This window comes from Panthera tigris, chromosome D1, assembly GCF_018350195.1.
Source record: "Panthera tigris isolate Pti1 chromosome D1, P.tigris_Pti1_mat1.1, whole genome shotgun sequence".
Lineage (NCBI taxonomy): Eukaryota > Metazoa > Chordata > Mammalia > Carnivora > Felidae > Panthera > Panthera tigris.
In genome coordinates this window covers 78886285-78898337 of record NC_056669.1, presented here as the reverse complement: position 1 = coordinate 78898337, position 12053 = coordinate 78886285, and the positions used below count along the sequence as shown (strand labels likewise).

General features: G+C 37.6%; 1 protein-coding gene across 3 annotated transcripts in view; it reads right to left on the bottom strand.

Annotated features, from left to right (window-relative positions):
- LUZP2 (leucine zipper protein 2) overlaps positions 1–7936 on the bottom strand; it is a 495099-nt gene extending 487163 nt beyond the window's left edge. For 2 of the 3 annotated variants that reach the window (XM_042958954.1, XM_042958955.1), the window contains exon 1: positions 7689–7850. In XM_042958954.1, coding sequence (XP_042814888.1) covers positions 7689–7750 — 62 coding nt within the window. In that variant the 5' untranslated portion in view covers positions 7751–7850. Of the gene's footprint in view, positions 1–7688 lie in introns of all 3 variants that reach the window. The other variant, XM_042958956.1, reaches the window with a different exon arrangement.
- Positions 7937–12053: the final 4117 nt, after the last annotated feature.

Here is a 12053-nt window from a genome sequence, read left to right as displayed (position 1 = left end):
ATCTGTGATAAGGGAAGATGGGGTTGAACTCTAAAATCTCTTCACCAATACCTCTGTCTTGCACACACCAGCATCAGGTGTGTATTTATTAGGGACCGCTCTTTCTGAAATGAAAGTACACTCTGGTAGGGTAAAATTGCTGTAATCCCCTTCAGTCAGATAAGACTGAAAATATATTGAATTTCTCTGTTCCAGACACTATTCTTTATACACATTATCTTATTAAATACTCTTAAATCAGAGGAGCATTATTATCACCTTTTTTACTGATAGGAAAATGTGGCTAAGAGTTGTTAATTGACATTAAGTCAAGTAGCTAGTGGGGCTATTCCAAAGTCTGTTTGAGTTCACATTCTTTGGATTTAACCCATATGACAGGGCAAATACTTCTTGTAAACCTTGTTCACTAAGTGCTTCTGCTCAGAGTATTTTGAATATTAGTTGGAAGGACAGGAAATTAGAAACCCTAATAATCCTCTGGAGAATAGGCTGGAGGAAGTCACATCTTCTATAAGGATAGGAGATGAAGGCTGGTCCAGAATCTGCAATAGCTCCTAGCAATACCTTAGCTCAGATGCAAGGACAATTTTGGAGGGCAGCAAGTCATTGCATGTTCTTGTTCCATTTTTCCCCCAAGGATTAATCACTGGGCTCAATTCCTCCCTGCCTACCCCCAGCAAAATCTTAGGAAATAAATGTTTTTCATGTTTTGGCTATACAAATCAATTCATTTAAGGAATTTATTTTGAATTTTGATAAAATAATTAAATGTCGGTTGCTTAAGGTGTCCAATATAAAATCAACACGCTAAATTGTACTCTCTATCGATACTAATAGCTAACATGTCTTAGGATCTCTTAAAGACTATGGAACACAGCTATACAGCTATACGCACTGAAATAGCACTTACGTACATTTTCTTTAATCCTAAATGCCCTAAATGACAGACAGTATTATTCTCCATTTTATAGATGAGAAATTAAAGTCTGAATGGTTAAGAAACCTATCCAAAGACAAATATGTATGTCTGACCCTAAAAATGCTATATAAGTTGCTCACGGGCTATGATGAAAATGTAGAGACAGGTAACACCAGATGGAGTGTTAAAGCTCACCATAAATTTCCATGCTAACATATCTGGGAACTATTCATTGTAGGATAGTTGAGTATGTTTCCCATTGAACAATACCACAGAGTTACAGCATAGGTTTGATAGGTAAGGAATATAAAAGCAAATGCCTAGCTAGGAACTATGTTTATTGGAACTAGATTCAATGAAAAGATCCCAAAGACATCAACAATATCACCTTCACAATAGAACGGAAAAATCAACAGGAACTATTAGAGGTGTATTGCTTGAGAAGTAAACTGTGTACCAAGGTGAGAACTCATTAATGACTACTCTGGGTTTTGAAAATGACCTGGATCTCTTTTTAAGCCATCTCACTCTTCAAAAAACAATATAGTCAAGCAAACAACTCTCCATTGCTGTAATTTTCTTTGACTAAAGCCTGTTGTTCTACCATGAGTATATGTGCTCAGAGAATTTGTTTTAGAGTAACTTCACAATAACTACAATAGTTCTAGATAATATTGTAGGGACCAACTGTACAAATATAGCTTGATTACTGGGTATTGGGGTCAATGTTACATCCTTGTTCTGGTTTCCTTCTGCAGCCTTAGAGGAGTCTGTCAATTTGGACCTCAGTTTTGTCATCTCTAAAGTGAAGGGCTTTAGAATAGAACACAACATTATATTCACAGTATGTTTCCCAATAACAAACTCTTTAAAGTACACTCAAAGAGATTAAAACACTCGAAAGCAACACCAAACAAGTCAGACATAATTGCAATGCAATCACTACCTATGGTATAATGACGCCTCCCAGTGTTTATGAAAGCATTCTCAGAGCACACTGTTTACTTGGTTGACCTTCAGGTTGCATCTGAATGTGATAGTTAAGATTTTTTGCTTCCTATAATTATGAAGCAAAGTTCGTAGACATCCCAGTAAACGTGTGTCCTTTCTTTGATGCAGATTTAACAATAATCTATGCCTTATTGTCTCCCCACAGCAGCAAATCATACCCTTTTCCAGGATTCACTAGATTAATAGACATCACACATTCACAAACACACAATAATCTATGGCAAAAAAAATTTTTTTTCATTTAGTGGTCAGAATTTCTTGGCAAAACTATGAAAACTTTATGATGAAATATGTGCAAACTAGTTGAAACTAGATGGTCTCTAAAGTCATTTTCAAAAAGCTTAGGGAATAACTCATGTGATGACTCTTAAGACATAGTTGTGTTTCTTCTGTATCACTGGTTTTCAAATTGTTCTCAGTAGAAAAAAATCTGTTATATATTTAGAAAAATTAAGAGAAGAAACTGTATTTCATAGATTGTCAACAGATTATGAAATCAATTGAAAAGTAGAAAATAAAGTTGTTTAACCTTTTACATCAATCCTTCTTATGTAGTTTCAAAGCATCTTTTTATTGATGCTCATGGCTTTGATTTGATATGATGGATGTGCTATATATACAACTAAATTTTAAACAGATATACAAGTAGCTAAATATGTACTTTTGTGCTAAAACATATTCTATACGATAAATTATAAACTACAGTTTTTCACGGTGTTTGCCAAAGTGCGCTGCACCATCCAGGCACTTTGCCACCAAAACACTTTTGAAAGAAGCAGCCTAGTAACGAGGTAATCCTCATTACTTCTGCTACTGCTTCTCTCTTCTTTGCCAATATTTTCCTACTTTTAAATGAGGACTGTGACTCTTGTTCATATTCTGTCATTCAATTGACTTGTATCCAAGTTTTCATTTATTTTGATATGTCCTGATCAATCATAGATACGAAAAGTTTTTAAAAATAATTAAAACATAGTATTACCTACACAGCCTAGTCCCTGTTGATCACTTACTCTGTTCTAAGAAATATTGGCCAATTCTTCTAAATAAACTCATTCAGTCCTTACTGCTCAGGTAGTTTCTATAAGTAGTCCTATTTTCTACATGAGATAACTAGATAGAGAGGTAAGAAATTTAGCTAACATCACACAGTTAGCAAGTGCTGCAGGATACTCAAGTTTTAAAATTAAAATATATTACTTCCCTCACTGTCTTCAAAGTGGAAGTTACTTCTGATACTCCTCCACTATCATTATTCACTCTCTTCTCTATTTGTATCTAGAACTTCAAAATGCTTGTTGTTATTTATCCAATTTGGTCTTACCCGTAACAATTTCTGTGCATGACTGGGTTAGGAGGACACACATCTGGAACTAAATATCTTATTGTCCTGATGCCATATGCAATGACTGGCACACTGCAGACACACTTTTAATGTGTGATAATGAAAACATCAAAGACATCTGAAGGTTATGAAGTTCAAATGGACTTGTTTGCTTTTGCAGAGAAGAAAACTCAGTATTAAATATGTTTAGTGAGGTTAAATGATTTAGCCCTATTCATTAAAGGGATTTCCTGTAGAAGTCAGTCAAAACAGGCTCGTGAGCACCCATACCACACACTTCAGAAAACACAGTATTGTTAGAACCACATACCCCTCAGTGGTTTCAATGATTTTTGCTTCCTGGTAGGTAGGTCATATTCCTCCTTTTGAATCACATGGAGTTTGGTCTGGGACAATTGTGGTCATATCATAAATGTTGGAGGGGTCACTTATTAGCCATGAGGGAAATAAATTTAATCCATAAAGAAATCCCCTAGTAAGTAATTTTAAAAATTGCTATTGGAAACAGGCAACTAGGGTCCAGAATTAAAATTTGAAAAGTCAGAAACATTTGTTTGTTAATACTTTCTTAGCCTAGAAAAGACCTGTCTCCAATTCGATTACACAGAAGTGTGTAATTCTTATCAGAAAGGAATGTACGTAGGGTCATATAAAGGTATGTGTGGCAAGACTCACTCTGTGTAGGCCTTGGGAGAATAAACCCACATTATCTCATATCAACTTGGGGGAGGTTCAAGGAAGACTGCAAAAATTTATTTGCTTAAGTTGTTTGTTTTTTTTTTTTAAGCTGCTTATTGTGTTTTAATTGTGATTCTAGTCTTTGTCCTATACATCAACTTGATTCTGAGGTTAGATTTAGGTATAGAGCAGATAAGAGCCTGGAGCATCTTCAATATACAGTATCATCTAAAAATAGATTCCAGAGTAAACATGTGGTGTGACTGCTGATCAGAGGGCCCAGGAGAGACCTCTAAGGTGACTCCTATTGTGAGGACTATAAGCGACCATCTGCTTAAAGTTCTTGCTTGATGGAAAACCACCAGAAGTCAGTAGACCTTCACTTCTCCCCTGCCATGTTTCTCTCCCCATTAAGTCATTTAAAACTCAATAAACCAAAGGCATCAAGAGTAGAATCACAGCATAAAGGAACAGAGGTTCAGCAGACTAAAGCACAAGCCTTCCCCAGCACTCCATGGGTCCCTTTTCACCAAGAACTTCTAAAGATTTTTTTCACCCTACTCTTCAATACCTATACTACCTCTTTCTGAAGTGAATTGCTGGATGCCTTGGAATAGCAATTTAATACTTCTAGAGAATGAAACTATTTAAAAAGTACAGTCATTCTACTCTAAAGCTATTAAACCAATATATGTTTGCTTTCTTTGACCACATTTATTTGTGCACAGGTTAAATGGGTTTCTGCATTAGCTTCATTATTCATAACATTAACTTGCTGTTTTGAATTTACATGAACTTTATAAACAGGAGAGACAATGTACAGAAAATTAAATGGCTCTTTTTAACTCTATGGGGCTTACCAGTGAAACAGAGGACAATTCTTGGTTGTTGTTCATGGCGAACATTTAACTTTTCTTCAGGACGGATAAAGTAACTCACTTTACTTGAGGGGCATCAGTGTTGTTCACTATGGTGAAAATTATGGCATTTTGAGGCTTTAGCATCTAAAGTTGTTATAAAGATGTAAAGATGAAGAGCAAACAAAAACAGCTATCCAAAAATTCCTATTTAAAAGGTGAAATCGTTTTAGGGTTTTCATCCTTGTGGAGAGAAACTATTATATAATAATGATCTTTCTCTACTTGCAGCATGTGTTTTGCTGAGCACATCCCTTTACTATAAAACAACTGAACTTTAGCCTCTTGGAAATATAATAGGATGGTATTAAAGAGCTTTGCCCAGAGAAAGAGATGTTGAAACAAATACATGGGTTTGTTTCTTTTGCATGAAGAGCCACAGATCCTTATTCGTCACACTTTGAAAAGATTTGACAATAAAAGTGATAACATCCAAAGGCTATATAAGAATATCTAGCAACTGCCATCCTGTGCTAATGCTTTCAACATAACCTAAGCATGTGAAATGCCACCTGCTTCACATACAAGACCACTGACTAAGAAACTAACAAGTCTTTGGCTAGAAAGCCCACTGCCCCAGGTGCTCATGGCTGAGCTACAATTTTTCTCAGCAGGACAATAAACTCACCTCCACTAATGCAACTGTTCTTACAAACCTATTTAGTTTACGTTCTAACCTGCACGTTAAACATTGCCTACAAGAACCCTTAAATATTACAAAGAGAATGGCCTGCTGATAGAAACCACTAAAACATAATCTCTTCTTGCAAAATGACATATTGATAGTACCATAGTCACTGTCAAATCTGCTGTCACAAAGTAATCTGAATATCCAATAAAACAAATTTCTACACAACAATCACAACAAGACACGCCACTGGTTATACAAAGTTTCACTTTTTTTAAGCCCAGCTTGCTCTTTCTGTTGAGTTTGCAGGAAGGAAAATTTAAAGACCTGACATACGTTTTACATAAAAAACACTGCAGAAGTTTCATATCTAAAGTAAACTAGGAATGACTAATTTTAATTTCTCTTGTAATAAATGTTGATTATTTTAAAATTTTATTCTAATAAAAATTAACCATTCCATCAAAAGAAAGATAATGGCTCTTTGTATTATGTAACCAACACTAAAACTTCAGAAGCTAGAGACTATACAGCTTCCTGACTCACTTAAATTATGGCATCCTTAAAAAGCAAATGTACTTTTGGAACACTAGGGGTTTTCAATGTCTTTAAAAATCATTGTGGGCAGGGTTTCTATTGTTTAAATATTTATTATTTTATGCATATGATGACAGGCATCTAGTTGAGTGTCCAACTTTGAGAATTTCCCTTTTCTAGAAATTACAATTATTAAACTACAACACAAGAGTTCAGTGTAAGTGGCAAGACGCTTAAAAAAAAATAACTGATGTACAATTTGCACTGAGTCATTTAAAGCTAACCACAAATATTAAAATGGGTTCTGTAATTGGAGCAAGTTACTGTAATTCTGGGAAGCAAAGTGATTTTGAAACCATCTGCATTTTGTGTACTGAAGTGACAAACAACCTTTAGAGAAAAGAAAATATATATATATATACACACACCTCATATTCTATTTTATTGTGGGAAAGTCACCTGGCTTTGTCTGCAAGGAAAGACTAAGTTCATCAGTGATTAAGGCTAAATCAAACAGTCTTCATTCTAAAAGGAAAGTCTGGTTACAAGAATCTGAAAGAGGATGTGAAAATTAGAAACGGAATCCAGAATTTTACTGCCTCATTTTTATAGATAATGAGGTTTTTTTCATTCTTAATTTGATATTACCCTGTTTCCCTTCTTCATTTTCCATCAGATGAACAATCAGATAATGTTTCCATTCACATAGATTTGAAACGAAGCTCTTGCTGTGAGGGTTATTTTATTTTCTAGTAGCCAAGGGAAAGAGGTTGCTGCCAATATGATGTTAAGAGCATACAGAATAAAGGCTCAGTCCCGGGCAATGAAACAGACCACCTTTGTGCTTCTCTTGAGGAAGAAGAATGCAAGCCCATCACCAACTTTGGGACTTGATCAACAGTGGGGAGTCACAAAACTCTTTTCAACCATTGCATTTTAAACCTCCACTAAAAATAGCTTCTCTGTGCTGGGGCTTAAAGTCCCATCAGTGGCCAGTGATGAAGTACAGTACTTAATTGTTTCTGACTAGGGTCTCTGCATCAGCACACTGAGAGTGCCTTCTAACTTTTAATCGCCTTGTGTGTTCGCTAATTAGACCTGTTCACAGGACAGCCACATGAAAATGCCTACCACTAAGCTTCCTCAAGACCTTAAAACAGGCCATTTCATGAGTCCAGGAACTTTTGTACAAGGTTTACTATCTTCCAGGATTATTCTCCTACCTTAAAATCAGACACACTTGAAGGAGGTTAAGTACACTCTGTGGCTATTAAGTCAGCTCTAATATAAATACACTGCCTGGTGACAATTTCCTCCTTGTCTCCCCATTTCCTTAATTTTGGTATTACTGCCTGTTATCTGTTTGCTCCTACTAGGGCTGGAGGGAAACATATTTTCTTTGAAAGGGAAAGCTCTTGGTTCCCTTGCCGGTAAGAACACAGACTTTCTCTAAGGACTAGGATAACTAGAAAAGGGCTCTATTCTCCCGGAAGGATCTGAGAGCCGGAACCACAGAGATATCCTTTAACTTAGGCGGGAGGTGCAAAGAGCTGAAGTGCCTGTCCTTGGCCCTGACAGGTGACCTGCGGTAGGACCAACTTACCCCTACCCACAGCGCCCGTTGGCTCAGGTCACTCACGCTCCTGGACTCACCTGGTGCTGAGGACCAGCGCTGGCAGGAGAGGCAGCAAGTAGTGCGCTGGGCTGAATTTCATGCTGTCGCCTGCCGGGGTCCTCCTTCCCTCGCTGCCTTTGCTCTCCCTCCTCCTCCGGGTCCTGTCGCTCCTCGGTGCCCGGCTCTGTCCCCGGCAGCGCTGAGCCCTCTCCAGCAGCGGATGGAAGGAAACGGACAAACGGACGGACGCCTCGTGAAGGCAGGCACTGAGAGAGTGGGGAGTATCTTCGGCAGTGATGTCACCAGCGAGGCGAGCCCTGCCCGGGATTGTTCGGCACGCGGCTGCTCCCGAGCCTGGAGGGCGCGTTGTCACTCGCGCTGGAGGCGGCGCGGGGAGAGGGAGGGGTTCCCAGCGATGGCCCGGCGCTCGGGTCTACGGGCTGCGCTCCCCGCTCCCCGGACTGCACACCCTCCTGGGGTTGACCATTTATTCCCCTTCCCCTGAGGACGGGGAAAGGGATGGAGGGGAAGGGCGGAGCAGGGGTGGGGGGCAAGGAGAGAAATCTAACCTTCCAGTAATTGAACCTGAGTACTCGGCAGGATGTGAGACAGAATTCACTGGGAAAGACCATCACGCTCAGACTCGCAAGCAGGTGTCCCTCACCTGATTACACAGTGTTTGGAAAAACGTCGCTCTGAAGAGTGTTTAAAATATTCTAATTAGAATTGCATAATGATTAGCCTGATGCAGACTGAAGAGAAGCAGAAGTGAGCAGTGTCCAGAAACGCACCCTGAGCCCATAATGCCACTGCCAGCTTCTTTGGCCGCAAACGTGGATATAAATATAAAGAGGTTTCGGGACAGTTAGGACGTCTGCTGCTTGTGGTTTTGAAGATTTCTGACCTTCCTCCAATTTCAAGCTGTCCCCTTGTACCAGCAGCTGACAGTGGGGTTAGAGTTGGTGGCCCAAATTCACTCACCTGAAGGGGTCCTTTCCTTCAGGTGAGGACACATAACTAATATTCATCAAAATGCTAACAGTAATTAACTCAAAGTGGCGGTATCAGAAGACAGAAGACTCTGTCATTTTTTTAATATATTTTTCATATTTTCTATAATAAACATCTGATATTAAGCTTTATTTTGGAAAATGAGAAAAATTTTAGAAACAAATACAAAATAATATTTCTGTAAAAGCAATTCTGAAAAAAAAAAACAGCGAACTTCAACTGAGATGCTCACTCTAGGGTTCTTAAAACATGGTTTATTTTTGATATTCCAACAGTATTTCTTGGTTGAATGTTTGTAAGTACTTCTTTATACATTAACACATTTGATCTTCACCAGAGACATCCTAGAGAAATATAAATTAATATTGTCCCTATTATAGAAATGAGGTAACTGAAGACCAGTAAGATCTAGGCTGGATATTTTTTTTTTTTTCTTTTTAACAAAGAATTTCATTGTCTTAAATCTTAAGCAAACCCTACTGTTGCCTGGAACATTATACCTGGTACAAGTAGTCCAGTGATCAACACAAAGCTGATGTTCAGTAACGGCTAGAGTGCACCAAAGACCCCATGGGGCAAAGGTCAGGTGGTCAACTGCAATTCCTATCCAGAGCGTTCAGTTCACATTCCATTTTTTCAGGGGCAAGACACTTAGAGTAAAATTTAGATGAAGCCTCCCCTTAATCTAATTTTTGAAACATGATTTGTAGGAAAAAATAGTTGTTAAAAAGCTTTATTTTAAAGAGGATACAAGTTTAAAGAATTAACCATCTATTTTACTGATTTTTGTTTTTGCTTTTAATGGGATTGAGGTTTAAGACATTTATACAGGACACATATTGCTTTAAAACCTCAGACTACTAAAATAGATGAATAATAACTTTTGCAAGCTGGGTACCAGTCCCTTGGGCAATAGGATTCACAATAGATATAACCAGGCATATATAAAATCAACTCACATGTGAATAACATGTCATTTACAAAGAAAAATTGCACTCCACTCTGCTAAAACAGAACTCTGACTCCAAAGGAAAAGATGTATTTCAGTTTGCTCCTGCCAGAGTTATCTAACAATAGATTTCCTGCTTAGTTTGAAAGGTGAACATTTGAGTTATATACTCAACAAAAGCCTATGACTACTTAGCAATAAAAAAAAACTATACTAGGAAATAACGCTCATACTTGTGGAACACACATTTGTTTACATAACAAGTTTGAGTTCATTATCTTGTGGTCCTAATTATAGGAACCAAATGTAGTAGTCATTTCCATTATTCTCCTCTTTAGCAGTTGATGTGACAGATTCAGAATGGTTAAGTCACTTGCTCAAGGTCACTAGATCACTTGGTTAGTAGATAGCATTCAAATTCAGGCTGTATCACTTCATAATCTTTCTTTTGAAGGAATTTTTTTTAAACAGACCTATGTAAGAAAAGACCTTCCCCAGCCTAAATTGCATTACTTTTTATTAGCCATAAAACATAAAACAATAGACAACTGTAGATTGTCAACCAAGAAAGGCGAGTATTAGAATGAATTCTTTTTAGACTGTGTCTCGCAGTTATATTGTACCTCTGTATTGGAGACCAATAAAGAACCACAAGGTTTGTTGGCCTTTGTGAATTTTCTGCAAGTAGGGAAAAAAAAAAAGACATCGAACTTAGAAGGGCATGCAAGCATCAGGAAAGCACATTTGGAAGGTGAGCCTAAGTGAGATTTTGGAAACTCCTGCAGATTTAGAGGATTGCAGTATTATATTCTGAATTCAAGTATAGATCTGCCGTTCGGCAGAAGTCTTTTCTTCTTGGGGAATTGCAAGACTGTAAGTCTCCATCACCCATGACATTCTGTCCACACTGTCACAGGAAAACTCAAATCCGGAATTGATTTTATGGCTTCGGAGAACAGGCATATGAATTTTAAAGATGCAGCAGCGCAGACAGCAGTTTCACTTAGCTGAAACCACATGTCCTATGCTGAGTCCCAACACTGAGCTCAGCAGAAGTTGTTGCAATAACCATACCCAAGTCTGGATAAAGGACATCAAGAAAGTCAATGCAGTTACAGCAAGAGGCTGGTGTCCATAAAATGCTGGGATTGGGAGATACAGTAGCTATTTTTTAAGCAGGTTTACTGAGATTTAATTCAGATACCTAAAACATCACTAAAGTGTGTAATTCAGTGTTTAACATACTCAACAAGGTTATGAAATCACCAATATCTAACTCCAGAACATTTTCATCTCTCCAAAAGAAACTCCATACCCACTAGTCACTCACACTATACCTCTTGTTTTTCACTTTCCCCTAACCCCTGACAGTCTAATTACTATCTCTACAGATGTGTCCAATTCTTGACATTTCATATAAATTGAATTCTACCATATGTGGTCTTACATTACTAGTTTCTTTCCTGTTTCAAGGTTTATCCGTGTTGTAGCATGTATCAGTACTTCATTCCTTTTAATTCCTTTAATAATGTTCCATTGTAGGAATGCACCACATTGTGTTTATCCATTCATCACTAGGATTGTTTCTGTGTTCTGGCTATTTGCATAATGCTGCTATGAACATTCATATGAAAGCTCCCATGTGAACATCTGTTCCCAATTCCCTTGTGTATACACCTAGGAGAGGAATTGCTGGATTATATAATAACACTGTTTAATTTTTTTGAGAAACTGCCAAACTTTCTGAAAATAGCTATACCATTGTTCATTCCTACAGGCAATATATGCATGTTAATATCTGTACAGCCTTGCCAACACTTGGTATTTTCAGATTATTATTATAGCCTTTTATGGGGATGTAAAGTGGTATCTCATTGTGGTTTTGATTTGTATTTATCTGATGATTAATCATATTGGGCACAATTTTATGTGCCTACTGGCCACTCATATACAATTTCTGGACATTTGTTTATTCAAACTCTTTGCCTATTTTCATTGAGTAATTTGTGACTTCTGAATGGTTAAGTGCTCTGTGCATTCTGGATACAATTCCTTTATTAGACAACTGATTTACAAATGTTTTAACCCAATCCATGGGTTATCTTTTCACTTTCTTGATTGTGTCATTTGTAGCAAAAAGTTTTAATTTTCATGAAGTCCATTTCATCTCCTCTGTGGAATTATCCTGCTATTTATTATCCTTCACAGTACTATGTTTTCATCATTTCTGTATTTCTTTTTCTACTCCTATATACTAAACTCTGATATCCGCTAGAGTTTCACCTTTGATCCTCCTCTTTTAAAATTCTCTATTTGGGGTGCCTGGGTGGCTCAGTCAGCTGAGCATCTGACTCTTGATTTTGGCTCAGGTAGTGATCTCATAGTTCATGATCAAGTCTGCCATCAGGCTCTGCACTAGCAGCACAGAGCCTGCTTGGGATTC